The sequence below is a fragment of the Dasypus novemcinctus genome, chromosome 4 (genome assembly GCF_030445035.2).
Source record: "Dasypus novemcinctus isolate mDasNov1 chromosome 4, mDasNov1.1.hap2, whole genome shotgun sequence".
Classification (NCBI taxonomy): Eukaryota; Metazoa; Chordata; class Mammalia; order Cingulata; family Dasypodidae; genus Dasypus; species Dasypus novemcinctus.
Genome location: NC_080676.1, coordinates 53,626,144 through 53,641,391, shown reverse-complemented (window position 1 = coordinate 53,641,391; position 15,248 = coordinate 53,626,144). Strand labels below are relative to the sequence as shown.

At 39.2% G+C, this 15,248-nt stretch overlaps 1 protein-coding gene across 1 annotated transcript in view; it reads left to right on the top strand.

Moving 5' to 3' along the window:
* GNB4 (G protein subunit beta 4) overlaps positions 1-15,248 on the top strand; it is a 103,816-nt gene that overhangs the window by 55,584 nt on the left and 32,984 nt on the right. Inside the window, exons 3-4 of the mRNA XM_004478969.4 lie at positions 8,446-8,484; positions 9,208-9,314. Coding sequence (XP_004479026.1) covers positions 8,446-8,484; positions 9,208-9,314 — 146 coding nt within the window. The remainder of the gene's footprint in view (positions 1-8,445; positions 8,485-9,207; positions 9,315-15,248) is intronic.

Sequence of the window (15,248 nt, the reverse complement as noted above, 5' to 3'; positions counted from 1 at the left end):
ATGTTGTTCTTTCCCACATCACTGCCTTTTTTGTTCCCTTTGCCTGGAACTGTACCATCTCAGCTCCAAATTTGGTCCTTGGAAACCCTTCCATTGAGTCCTAGTCCTTCCCTTAAAACTTTTTCAGACAGATTACCTATCCCTGTGGTGTTTTTGAAGCTGTATGTATCCCAGAAAAACATGTTGTTAAACTTAATCTGTTCTTCTTTTTTTTTTTAAAGATTTATTTATTTATTCCCCCCCCCCCCCCGCCCCCGCCACCCTGGTTGTCTATTCTCTGTGTCTGTTTGCTGCATCTTCTTTGTCCACTTCTGTTGTTGTCAGCGGCACTGGAATCTATGTTTCTTATTTGTTGCGTTGTCTTGTTGTGTCAGCTCTCCATATGTGCAACACCATTCCTGGGCAGGCTGCACTTTCTTTCGCGCTGGGCAGCTCTCCTTATGGGGCACACTCCTTGCGCGTGGGGCTTCCCTACGCAGGGGACACTCCTTGTGTGCATCAGCACTGCCCATGGGCCAGCTCCACATGGGTCAAGGAGGCCCAGGTTTTGAACCGCAGACCTCCCATGTGGTAGACGGACGCCCTAACCACTGGGCCAAGTCCACCGCTTAATCTGTTCTTGTGGATGTGTATTAGTCAGCCAAAGGGGTGCTGATGCAAATACCAGAACTTGGTTGGTTTTTATAAAGGGTATTTATTTGGGGTAGGAGCTTACAGATACCAGGCCATAAGGCATAAGTTACTTCCCTCACCAAAGTCTATTTTCACATGTTGAAGCAAGATGACTGCCAATGTCTGCGTTAGTTCAGGCTTCCTGTATTCAACCGGGCTCAGCTGCTCTGTTTTTTCCACAAGGTCAGCTGTAGATTATCAGGCTCTCTAGACTTTGCCTCTCTCTACAAGATCAGCAGTAGACTCTCTGGTGAAAAGCTCTGTCTCTCTCCCTGGGGTTTCTGCCATGTCTAAGGAGCCGTCTCTATTCCTCTGTGTTCTTCTCCTGGCTTAGTTCCTTTCTTCCTGGGGCTTGTTTCTCTTTCCTCTATGTGCTGACTTCCTGGGGCTCCAGCTTAAGACTTCAGCATCAAACTCCAACATCAAAACTCAAACCATCAGAACTCCAACAACAGGAACATCAAAATTCCAACATCAGAAAAACCCCCAACTCTGTCTTTTTCCATGCCATTTATCTGTGAGTCCCCACCCCTTGGTGGGGCCAGTCAAAACCCTAATCATAACTTTATCATGCCCAGGTACTGACCAGATTACAAACATAATCCAATATCTATTTTTGGAATTCATAACCATATCAAACTGCTACAGGATGTGAACCCATTGTCAGACCTTTTAATGAAGTTACTTCAGATAAGGTGTGACCCACCTCAGTTGGGATGGGACTTAACCCTATTACTGGCATCCTTTATAAGCAAAATGAGATTGAGACATAGAAAAAGCAAGCCATAGAGGAAACAGCCCAAAGTGAATATCATTGGAACCCATAAGAGAAGGAAAAAAACAAAAATGCTGCTATGTGACAAGCTAAGGACCAAGGATTGCCAGCAGTCAGCCCAAGAGTGCCACAGTCTTTGGGGAGAAGGCATTTCCTTGATGTTGCCTTGATCTGGACTTTTTCCTAACCTCAAAACTGTGAGCCTGGGGAGCAGATATAGCTCAAGTGGTTGAGCACCTGCTTCCCATGTACAACGTCCTGAGTGTGATTCCCAGTATCTCCTAAAAACAGAAAAACAAAAAAACCAGCTCTCACTGGGGAGTGGATATAGTGCAGCAGTTGAATGCTGCTTCCCATGTACTAAGTCCTGGGTTCAATCCCAGTACTATCTAAAACAAAACAAAACAAAACAATAAAAAAAAACCCATGAGCCATTAAATTCCCGTTGTTTAAGCCAACCCATTGCATGGTATTTGCTTCAGCAGCCAAGGAACCTAGAACACACCCCTTGGATTTATTCTCTTTCTTTTATTGGAAGTCAGCACGGCATGGTAGAAAGTGCATTTGCTCCACCTTTTAATTACTTTTTGGCTGTGGGTGAGTTTCTTAATTTTTTGAATCTTTTGATATCTTTGCTGTAAAATGAAAATACCAGTTCCTACTTTACAGGTTTGTGATAGGATTAAATGAAAAACGTGTAAAGGACTTAGCCTAGCACTAGTAAGTGGCAGTTCCTTACTCATATGGAACTTTGTACTTCTGTTTCAGGGCTGGTTATACTGGTTGCAGCCTGCCTTGTCTTCTAGTTCCTTGTGCACATTTCCTTCCACTTCTTGTACTTGGGTGGAAAATCCTGTGTCTTGATCATCTTCATATCTCACCATCATCCTAAGCAGTGTCATGGGTGCAGATACTCACCGAGTCATGCCCTCTCATGTTTTCAAGTAACTGCATATATGAAAATACCATGTACTTTTCTTTGTACCTATGTATATGTATATTTTTTCCTACCTGGTTGCATCATCGTCTTTTTTTGGTGCATCGCTTCACTGCACAGGGTCCTGCTCCTCTCCATGCTGCACAAGGGCCTGTGCTTCTTCATGCCTCTGTCCACATAGGTCTGGGATGCCTTTTTTCTTTCTTTTTTTTTAGCAGGAGGTCCCAGGGATCGATCCTGGGTCCTCCATATGGTAAATGGGAGCTCAATTGTTTGAACCACAGCCACTTCCTCTGTACTATGTTTAAAATACTCCTTTCCAGTTTTTTTTCCACTTCTCTTCTAGAAATATATTTGAAGTATATTTTTACCTAAGTGTGGTGTAAATGCATGGTATAATATAACTGTGATAGGATTTATTTTAAATGTTAGGAAAAGAGAGAGACTATATATAGGTTTTATTTTCTGTCCTAATTGTTACTTCTTTGGTTTGGAACCAGAAATTTGTTACCTTTTTTTCCTCACAAAAGTATCAGTATCAGGTCTTGTATTTCTTTTTGTGGACAGTAAAATTCAGCCTTTACCTGGGAATAATTCTTTTACATTCAGCTTTGTAATGGATAATATTCATAAAAGTAATGTGAATGGAATGTTTGTACATTGTAAATTTGTTGTTAACTACTGGTAATGTTTATAGTATTCTTGAATTCCAACATGATATTTTAACTTTTAGTACTTATTTGTACTGTAGTTCAATTACTTATATTTGCAGTTTTTGAATTGTACTGTTATTAATATACACCCTCAGAGAGCAAGAATTTGCTTTATTGATAGTGTCTAGAACTATGCCTGTCATGTAACTAATCCACAGATTTTTGTTGAATGACTGATCAAAAAAGATGACCTGAGCAATGTTCATTTTCTTAAAGTTTGGAATCAGTGAACATTTTTTTTAGACTTTATTCTTCACGTCACCAGTTTTGGAACATGGTTCAGGCCATGATGGTCATTTCTGGAAATTTTTTTTCACTGTAGGAAAGTGGGCTAAATTATTCCTTGCCAAATGAGGTTTCCAAACCCACAATTTGGCTGAGAATGAGAGAATCAAATCATATGTTTTTGCAACTACTTGTGAACACCCTTAAAGAGAAAAATTCTGTATTTATAAATAGGTTGAAAAGGAAGTCAAAAAGATCAAGTTTTCCATCCAATCTTTACTATAAGCTGAAGCAGGTATTTTTCCCTTGACTAATGGTAACAAATTGTCTGTTCGGGACATTTATCCAACAAATATTATTAGCCTTCTCTGCCTAGGAGTATTCTTGGCAATATAGGGAAAAATAAAGTTAAAGAGAATACTACCCATCCTAATTTTAAGTCTAGCAGGAAGAATTCCTTGTTTCTGATTTTTCCATATATATGTACCTTCTAAATTTGTTATTAACTTATAAACTTCATTTAAAACATTTTATTTCTAATTAAATATTTTCTTCGTTTTGTGTGATCGTTTGTGTTCCACTGTCTTTCTCTTGATAATTCACTTTAGTTTGTATAAAAATTTCAGGTCTTTTTGGAAGACTATGCTATAATGTTTAGACCTAAACACCTGTTCACACATAGGGAGGCTGCTGTTAATATAAAAATATAGATGCTATTCAAAGTTTAAATGTTCCTATTCCATAAAAATTATTTTCCTGAAATAATCATACTCTTTTTATAGTATATCTATAATTTAAAAATTTTGAATGGCATCGATATATGATCTATTTACAAAGCATTTAAATAAGTGTTATTTTTCCTCATTTCTCAAATGACCTGGAGCATACTATAAGTACCCTTCCTATCATCTCAACTTTTAGATGCCAATACAAATGGAAGAGAATTCAGAACTATTACTTCCTGCTGAGACTTAGTAATAAATATAACTGATTATCATGGGCTTCTTAAATCACCCTGTTCACTTTTACTCAGGGGATGAAATTTTTAAATTATTTTAACAAAAAAGCATATTTGTGGAATAGCAACAGTCCCCCAAATGCAATGGTTAAGACCAATAAAGAAGGATGGTCCAACAATGAGTCCTTGATACTAATGACTGTGCTTGTGAGCCTGTGCATCTGAAATAAGAACTAGGCCTAGAGCTACAGGGTGCCTAAGAATTACTTCCTGAGAGCCTCCATGTTGCTCAAATGTGGCCAGTCTTGAAGCCAAACAACATGTAAATGCATTACGTTCCCCCCAGCATGGGACATGACTCCTGGGGATGAACCTCCCTGGCACTGAGGGATTATTACCAAGTACCAGCTGATGATGTAACTAGAAAATGACCTTGAATAAAAGGGTCAACTCAGACCAGCAGAATATCTCAGCCTACATGTAACATCAGGTATCAAAAATGCTTTTTGACCTTGAATAAAAGGGGGAAATGGAAAGGACAAATGAGTTTACTTGGCTGAGTCTCCACAAAATCATCAGAGGGATCACTCTTATGCACGACTCATCAGGGCCCCAGATACAGCCAAAGTAGGTTCTTCTGAGGGCTACAGAGACCCACAGGTTCTATGGTCATGGCAGATGGAGTTCAGTGCCGTGTCAGTTGGTCCTACTTTGGAGTTTGTGTTCCTGAGTGTGATGGAGTTGAACTCAGATGTGATCTTTGTTCACAAGTCTCTCCTTTTACTTTTACTGGACCTGTGGTTAGCACTGGGGTTTGGTATATGCTCAGGGGACCTGAATCTCTGGACTGTCCAGGTGATAGCTAGGCCCTGAGCCTCAATAGACCTGCAACTCCTACCCTCTGGTTTAATGATCTTATTCCAGCCAGCTAACAGGGAGATGAAGAAGGTTAAGCACCACACCAGGGAGTCAAGAGTACCTACACCTGCAAGCAGGAGAATTGCATCCATCATCCATGTGGAATCTAAGCCCCCTCTATATATAGAGGTGGAGTGGACATAAGCATCCCAGGGTCCACAGGATGGAGGAATAGAGTATGAATTAGAGTGGACTTACTGATATTCTATTCTGGAATATTGTAATTAGTAATGGAAGAAAATATAGCATTAATGTGGAGAAAGTGGCCATGGTAGCTGCTGAGGGTAGGGAGAGGGAAGAAGAGATATGATGTGGGGGCGTTTTCAGGACTTGGAGCTGTTCTGGGTGGTACTGCAGGGACAGTTGCTGGACATTGTAGGTCCTGCCATGGCCCACTAGGTACACTGGGTGAGAGTGTAAACTACAATGTAAACTACTATCCATGTGGTTCAGCAGTGCTCCAAAATGTATTCACCAAATGCAATGAGTGTCCCACTATGATGAAAGAGGTTGTTGATGTGGGAGGAGTGGTGTGAGGGGATGGGGGTTATATGGGGACCTCATATTTTTTTAATGTAACATTTTAAAAATTAATTTTAAAAACATATTTGTACAATGGAATAGCATTGAGAGTCCAGAAATAAACCCATAAATCTATAGTCATTTGATTTTTTACAAGAGTGGCAAGATCATTCTGTGGGGAAAGAATAGTCTTTTCAACAAAGTGTGCTGAGACAACGGGATAGATATCTACATGTAAAAGATTGAAATTTGACCCCTTCCATACATCACATACAAAAATTAACTCAAAATTGATCAAAGACCTAAATTACTGTAAGTGCTAAGACTATAAAGTTCTTAGAAGGAAATGTAGTTATAAATCTTTGTAATCTTGGATTAGGCAGCATTTCTTAAAATACAATGGAAAAAGAACAAATAAAGGAAAAAATAGATAAATTAGATGTCAAATTGAAAACTTTTTGCATCAAAGGATATTATCAAGAAGTGAAAAAAACCTACAGAATAGGAGAAATTATTTGCAAATCATCTATCTGTTAGGGTCTAGTATGCAAAATATATAAAGAACTCTTACATCCCATTGATAAAAAGGCAAACAACTCAAAAATCATTGAAGGACTTAAATAGACATTTCTCCAAAGAAGATATACAAATGGCCAATAAACACATGAAAAGATGTTCAATATCATTAGTCATTAGGAAAATGGAAATCAAAACCATAATGATTCCCCCCAAAACCATAACCTTCCCCCTACCATGGGACATGACTCCTGGGGATGAGCCTCCCTGGTGCTGAGGGATTACTACCAGTCACTGATGATGCAACTATAAAAAGACCTTGAATAAGAATAAAAGTGGGAAATGTTAAAGACAAATGAGTTTATCTGGCTAAGAGTCTTCAAACATAGTCAGGAGGTCATCAGAGGGGTCACGCTTACGCACACCTCAACAGGGTCCCAGAGACAGCCAAAGTAGATACAACCCAGGTACTGGTGCTCCTGAGGGCTATGGAGACACACAGGTTTACGATCATGGTAGTTGGCTCTGGAATTCAGTGCCTTGTCAGTGAACCCTACTTGGAATTTGTGTTCCTGAGTGTGGTGGAGTTGGACTCAGATGTGAACTTTCTACACTACCTCTTCTGTCACTTTTACTGAACCTGTGGTTGGTGCTGGGGTTGATGTATTTCCAGGAGACTTGAATCTCTGGACTGGCCATGTGCCAGCTGAGCCCTGAGCCTCAGTAGAGTTGCAACTCCTACTCTCTGGTTTGTTGTTGCACAGGCTGGCTAACAGGGAGGTGAAGACGGTCAGCCACCACACCAGGGTAACAAGAGTGCCTACAACTCCAGCCGGGAGAATTGCATCCATCAACCATGTGGGATCTAAGTCCCCTCTCAATATAGAGGTGGAGTGGACATCACCAACCCAGGGTCCACAGGATAGAGGAATAAAATATGAATTAGAGTGAACTTACTGGTATTCTACTATAGAACTATTGTGACGAGTAATGGAAGAAACTGTAGCATTGATCCGGAGAAAGTGGCCATGGTTGTTGCTGAGGGCAGGGAGAGGGAAAAAGAGATGAGATATGGGGGCATTTTTGGGACTTGGAGTTGTCCTAATGATATTGCAGGAACAGATGCTGGATATTATGTATCCTGCCATAACCCACTGAATGAACTGGGGGAGAGTGTAAACTACAATATAAAGTATAATCCATGCAGTGCATCAGTGCTCCAAAATTTATTCACCAAATTCAATGAATGTGCCCCAGTGATAAAAGAGGTTGTTGATATGGGAAGAGTGGGGGGCGGGGTTGTGGGGTATGTGGAACCTCTTATACTTTTTAATGTAACATTTTTTTGTGATCTATTTTTTTTTTTTAAAAGACAATTTAATAAAAAACTTAAAAGAAAAACCATAATGAGATACTACTTCATACCCACTAAGATAGCTAGAATGAAATGTCAAATAATAGCAGGTATTGGTGAGGATGTGGAAAAATTGGAACCCTCATACATTGCTGGTGGGAATGTAAAATGGTACACTTGCTTTGGAAAATAGTTTGGGAATGCCTCAAAAAGTTAAACAGTTACCATATGACCCAAGAATTCCATTCCAAGAGATTTGAAGACATGTAAAAAACTCAATGCAAATGTTCCTAATAGCCAATAAGGGGAAACAATCCAAATGTATATCATCTGAGGAATGGAAAAATAAAATGTGGTATATCCATAAATGGAATATTATTCAGCCATAATAAGAAATGAAGAATTGATAGATATTACAATATAGAAGAATCTTGAAAACGTTATGGTAAGTGAAAGAAGCAAGACAAAGAAACTACGTATTGTATGATTCCATTTATATGAAATGTCCAGAATAGGCAAATCCATAGAAAGTAGATTAAGGGTTACCATGGGATGAGGGAAAGGGGAGATTGGGAAGTATATGGTTTCATTTTGGGTGATAGAAATGTTCTGAAACAAGATAATGGTGATGATTGCATAACATTGTGAATATAATAAAAACCTCTGAATTGTAAACTTTAGAATGGCTGAAATGGTGAATTTTATGTTAATATTATCTAAATAAAAATTTCAAAAGTAAAGATTATGTGGCACTGAAAAAAATGTATTTGCAAGTTTACATTGTTTCAATTAAAATATTATTTTAACCTTATATAGAGGTTTCCAAGTCTAAGTGTATTATCTTTATTATTTCAGGATGCTAGGAAAGCATGTAATGATGCAACACTTGTTCAGGTAAGCTTTTTATTTTCTCAGCTCACTTTAGTAATTCACATGGAATAGCTTCACATTGAATTCAAATGATCACATTCTTTTTATTAATACTTAATTTTAAAAATCAAATGATACCTTGATTGGAAAACATAAAGAGTCACATTAAAAGTACCTTTTTAAAACATACTTGTTATAGGATCTGTGGGAAATTAGATTCTGTAAAATATTTAGATTCATATAAATATAGTGTATACTTTTCAAATAGTTTGGATTCCTCTTTTTGTACTCCGAACTTTAAACATTTTTCTCATAACTCTTAAGAAATTTCATTAGTTTAACTAATATTGATCATTTTTATTAAGGAAATATTTTATGTGCTATACTGATATAAAACTTTCTTATAGATAATTAAAAATGCTTTGCTTTTTGATCATCTACTATTAGACTTTTGTGACTAGTTTGTAAAAAAAAATAAAGTTTAGAGTTATGTCTGTTATTTAATATTCTGCTTAAGATATTCTCACCTAAAATAGGAGATAGGGTAATTTTATAGAAGTCATAATTTATTCTTTTTTGAGCTTGTTGATCCCATATCAACTCTGTAGAATTTCTTCCATTAAATTATCGTCAATTATTATGATTCTTTTATGTTTGCACTTTTTTCTCTGCTAATGCTTTCTAGTTTTAAATTATCTTCTGAACTGTGTCTAAGATAAAGAATAACATTTTTGTTGCTTTCTAAAGATCACATCAAATATGGACTCTGTGGGTCGAATACAAATGCGAACGAGACGTACACTGAGGGGTCACCTAGCTAAAATTTATGCTATGCATTGGGGATATGATTCAAGGTTCGTACCTGTCATTTTCAAGCTATTGGAATTATTTTCATTAAGAGCCAACATTTGCCTTTTCTTTGCTTAAAAACTATATTGAGTATTTACAGAAAATGTTGAATACTTTTCTTTTACTAAAAATATACTTTGATACTTGAAAGCTGAAAAACCTTGACTATGAAAAGGTAATTTGGAAAGTAAACTTGCCTCTCAAAAATATCCTTTATGACACAACCAATCCAATGTCCACATAGAAGAGGTGGCATTGGAATGGGAAAAGTGGACATAGTGGACGAAGGGTATGGGGAAAGGCAGGAAGAGATGAGAGGTGGAGGCGTCTTTGGGACATGGAGCTGCCCTGGATGGTACTTCAGAGGCAATCACTGGACATTGTAAATCCTCACAGGGCCCACTGGATGGAATGGAGGAGAGTATGGGCTATGATGTGAACCAAAGTATATGAGGTGCAGAGGTGCCCAAAGATGTACTTACCAAATCCAATGGATGTGTCATGATGATGGGAACGAGTGTTGTTGGGGGGGGGAGAGGGGGGGTGGGGGGATGGGGTTGAATGGGACCTCACATATATATTTTTAATGTAATATTATTACAAAGTCAATAAAAAATAAAATTTAAAAAAAAAAACCAAAACAAATATAACAACTGAAAAAATATATATATATATCCTTTATGAAATGATCCAGGAAAACTGTTTAGGAGAGGATTTCTTTTCTTTGAAGTGGGGTGTTATGCTTTTTTTTTTCATGCTTTGTTTTTTAATATGCCAAAAATAGTTTATTGCATACTGACATTGAAATTTTAGTTCTTAAGCAAGTACTTATTGAATACCTTCTTTGTACAAATCACTAGCATATTGCTATAATAATTTATTACCTCAGTTTCCTAGGGCTGCTGTAACAAATTACCACAAACTTGTTTTAAAACAACAGAAATTTATTGTCTCACAGCTCTGGAAGCTAGAAGTCCAAAATCAAGGACTTCTGCTGGCAAGGGCCATGTGCTCACTGAAACTTGTGTGGGAGCATCTTTTCTTGCCCCTCTAGCTTCTGGTATATGCCTGTAGTTTTTGGCATTCCTTGGCTTGTGGATGTGTCCCTCCAGTGTCTCCCTCTATCTTCACATGGCCACGTTCTCTCTGTGTCTTTTCCCCTCTTCTTAGACCCACTCTAATTCACCATAACTTCATTTTTACCTGAGTACATCTGCAAAGACCCTATTTCAAAGTAAGGTCAAATTCTGAAGTTCTGCGGGTTAGAACGTCACCATATCTTTTGGGGGGAGCACAGTTCAGCTCATCACATTATAATAAATCCACAAAGAATGGAATTACACAAAACACATTCACCCATCTGTCAGCTGGCTTTCGGTGGATAGTTTGGCCGTCAGGATACACTCTATACACATGGTTACAGTGCGCCCTGGGCTTTTTCCTGTATGTCAGTACAGGAAACCACTGCTGCCACTGTGGTTGATTTGTTCCTTTGATTTAGCTATTCTTGTTAGGAAATACCTTGTGATGGTTGAGGTTTTGTGTTAACATCACTAGGTTATGGGGTCCAGTTGTTTGGTCAAGCAAGCACTGCCTAATTGTTACTGTAAGGGTATTTCATGGATTTAAATCCATAGTGAGTTGATTGTATCTATGGCTGATTACATCTGCAATCAACAAAGGAGTTTGTCTTCAGCAGTCGAGAAGACTCATCCAACCAGCTGATGGTCTTAAAGGAGAACCGATGATTTCAGCAATCAGAAAGAAGAGTTTCTATCTCTGTTTCAGCCAGCCAGCTACTCCTGGGGAATTCAGTGACCGCTCCATTCTTCAGACCTGTACCTAGGTTGTAGTCACAACAGGCCCAAAAGGAGAGGTACACAGTATGACCCATGAGGAATTACACTAAACTCCAAAAGAACTGCATGAATTTTCTTGTTTATATAGACAGAAGTCAGGGAAATATGTATGGGAATGGATATTAAAGGTGTGAGACAATGATGGAAGGAACATAAAGTTGGATCAGGTTGACTTTTTTTATGGGCTCACCCAGCAGAGATTCTGGATTGAGTGTTGTAGCTTGAGAATTTAGAAGGGGCTCTAACAGTTTTTCAGGTGGTTGGCTTAAACTTGCACCAAAAGTTGGCCTGTATTACCTGAAGTGGAATGCTGGAACTGCCCTGATAAAATGTAGATGAGAGGACCAAAGACTATGAGACATCAGAATATTAGAGTGCATTTATCATGTGAGACTGGCTCAAACCCCAGGAGTATCCAAAGAACACACCTCTCGCTAGGACTGAGAGGAATACATTTGCGAAAGCAGCTTCATCATCCTTAAAGAGTTCTGTGGCAGCTCTTCTCTAGAGACCAGATACTACTGTGAGAAGCTTCCTCTGAACTTGGATCCTTAAACATAATGGGTATGATCAGATGCTGGGTTGGCAGGAACCAAGTGGCAGCACTTAATTGCCAAAGACTAGGTGGGTATGGCTGCCGTAATGGAGAGCAGTGTCAAAGCAGTAATCAGAATAGTCTGACTCACAGAGGCCTTGGCCTTGGCTAGTTGATCCTAGATTACGTAGAAGTGAAAAAATGGATGGTCTACTACATTCTTACTTGCTCTGCATAAGCAGAATTTAGGTCAGGTGAGTAACAGTCTAACTTAAATCACAAAAACAAAGAATCATGGTCCCTTAGTCAGTTCCCAGACATGAGATACTTTATAGACCCAGAACCCCTTAAATTAAGGGAAAGCCAGGTCCCCTTTGGGAAGGATCCTGCTATACTGCCAGATATTTATACTGTTAATGTTTTCGCAGCCTTACCCACGGAGACGTATGGCCTTTTACCAGGGTGGCTGTGAATTGGGAAAAAGGAAATCATGAGGCATTTGGGGGATTATTAGACACTAGTTCTGAACTGACATTAATTCCAGGAGACCCAAAATGTCACTGTTATCCACAAATCCGAGTAGGAATTTATGGCGATAAGGTGTTCAATGGGGTTTTAACTCAGGTCCATCTCACAGTGGGCCTAATGGGTCCCCGAACCCATTCTTGTATTTCCCCAGTTCTGGGATGTATAATTAGAATAGGTGTCCTCAGCAACGGCAGAATCTCCTCATTCATTCTCTGTTTTGTGGAGTGAGGGCTATTATTGTACGAAAGGCCATGTGGAAGCTGCTAAAACTGCCTCTACCTAGCAAAACACTGAATCAAAAGCACTACTGCATTCCTGGAGGGCTTCAGAAATTAGTGCCACCGTCAAGGATGCAGTAGTGCTGATTCCCACCACATCCCCATTCAGCTTTGCTATTTGGCTTGTGCAGAAAATGGATGGATCTTGGAGGATGACAAGAATTATCTTAAACTTAACCAGGTGATTACTCCAGTTGAAGCTACAGATGTGGTATCATCGCTTGAGCAAATCAACACATTGCCTAACATTTGGTATGCACCTCCTGAATTGGCTAATGCTTTTTGCTCAATACTTCTTAATAAAGACCACCAGAAACAGTTTGCTGTCAGCTGACAAGGCTAGCAATACATCTTCACTGTATTCCTTTAGGGAAATATCAACTCTCCAGTCCTATATCATATTCTAGTCTGTTAGGACCTCGATTTCCTTTTCCTTCTACAAGACCTCATGCTGGTCCATTTTATTGATGATTGTATTAGCCAAAAAGGGGTGCTGATGCAAAGTACCAGAACTCTGTTAGCTTCTATAAAGGGTATTTATTTGGGGTAGAAGCTTACAGTCACAAGGCCATAAAGCATAATTTACCTCCCTCACCAAGTCTGTTGCCACGTGTTAGAGCAATATGGTTGCTGGTCTCTGAGGGTTCAGCCTTCCTCTTCCTCCTAAGGCTCTGTGGTCCCAGCTCCTTCCATTCTCAGCTGTAGGTTAGCATAAGGCTTGTCTCTCTTCCCAGGGCTTGTTTCTTTCTGGGCTTTCTCAGTTTTTCAGGGCTCTGGTCTCTTCAGGTGAATGGCTTGGCTCTGTCTCTGGGGCTCCAGTGTCCAAAACTCCAACTCTCTCCTCTGACATGTCATTTTCTCTGTGAGTCCCCGCCCCCTTGGTCCTACTGCTGTGGCTGAATCAAAGCCTTAATCATAGTTTAATCAAGTATAAGTGTAACCTCTGAATTTAATATTATCTAATATGCCCAGAGGAACAGAGCAGTTTATAAATACACCAATATATATTTTTGGAATTCATAAACAATGCCAAGCTGCCACAATGATATTATGGTAATTCGACCCAGTGAGCAAGAAGTAGTAAGTATTCTAGATATGTTGGTAGGGCATTTGCATGTCAGAGAGTAGGAGACAAATGCAACAAAAATTCAGGGGTCTTCCACTCCAGGGGCCTTCCACTTCTAGGCTCCCAGTGGTGTGAGACAAGTCAGGATATCCCTTCTAAGGTGAAGAATAAGTTGGCATTTGGCACCTCTTACCCCTAGAAAAAGCAGCACAATTCTTAGTTGGCCTCTTGGATTTTGGAGGCAACATATTAATACCTCATTTGGCTGTGCTGCTCCAGCCTATTTCCTGACTGACCAAAAATGCTGCTTATTTTGAAAGGTGCTTGCCTTGAGTGGGAACCAGAACAGAGGAGGCTTTGCAGCAGGTACAGGCTGCTGTGCATGCTGCTCTGCCACTTGGGCCATATGGTCCAGCAGATCAGGGGTACTGGAAGTTTCAGTGGCAAATAGAGATGCTGTTTGGAACCTTTGACAGGTTTGGTTCACCCAACCAGAAAAACCATGACCAACTGAGGCACTTGCTGAGGATAAAGGGATTATAGAATGGGTATTCGAAGACGGTAGTGGTAAATACAAGCCATGCCCATGTGACCAGCTACAGAAAAGTGAGAACTGTACTGGTTATGATTCTTCCTTCTTTTGTTATGAGTATGTTTGTTTGCATACATATAGAAAATTTCTTTGTTTTCTTCCCTATTTGATCCTCTTCTCATGTAACATAAGTTGTACTGACTTTATATCATAGTACTTATGTCATAGGTAGCAAGTTTAAGAGTGAATATCACCCAAGGGCTTGCATCCTCTTCTGGGGCAAGGGTTAGTGCATTTCTGGCTCTGTGCAGTCTAGTTGAATGTTAGGCAAAAGTATGACGTGTTGTTTTTATTTAAAGATTAAGTATGGTTTAAGGAGATGTGTATGACTGCCAGGTTGACTGCAGGTGGGCTTAATGTTTAAGTTCATTTATCAACACATCAGGTTATGTGTCCAGTTATTTGGTCAAGATACACTGACCTGATTGTTACTGTGAAGATATTTTGTGGATTTAAATCATTAGACAGTTGATTGCATCTATGGCTGGTTACAACTATAAGCTAAAAGAAGGTTACCTTCAACAATGAGAGAAGTCTCATCCAATCAGCTGAAGGCCTTAATGGGAGAACTGATAATTTCAGCAGTCAGAAAGAAGAATTTCTATCTCTGCTTCACCTAGCCAGCTTCCCCTGGGGAATTCATCTAAACCTTCATTAGAGTTTCCAGCTTGCAGATAACTTTGGAATTCAGATTTGCCAATCCCTGTGGTCATGTGAGGCAATTCCTATGGTTAATCTTGTTTGTTCTTTTTCTCTGGAGAACCCTAATACATGTCCAGAAATTTTTTTTCAATAAAAGGTACATATTTATTCTTTTCTCCTAGAAGACACTAAAAATGTAGAGGAAGCCCTACCTACCTATATATAATGCTCGGCACTATAGGATGTAAGTGGGATATTTGAGTGCCATATTGTAGAATATCTCTCGGGGGGGGGGGAGGGGGCGGGATAAATAAAATTATATAATTGACAAGTGACTTACAGCTAGGCAAAATGTTCTATTCTTTTTTTAAGATGTTTAAGATTAAAATAATTTGCCCATAAATGTACCAAACATTTTAAACTCAAAATAGAATATTAG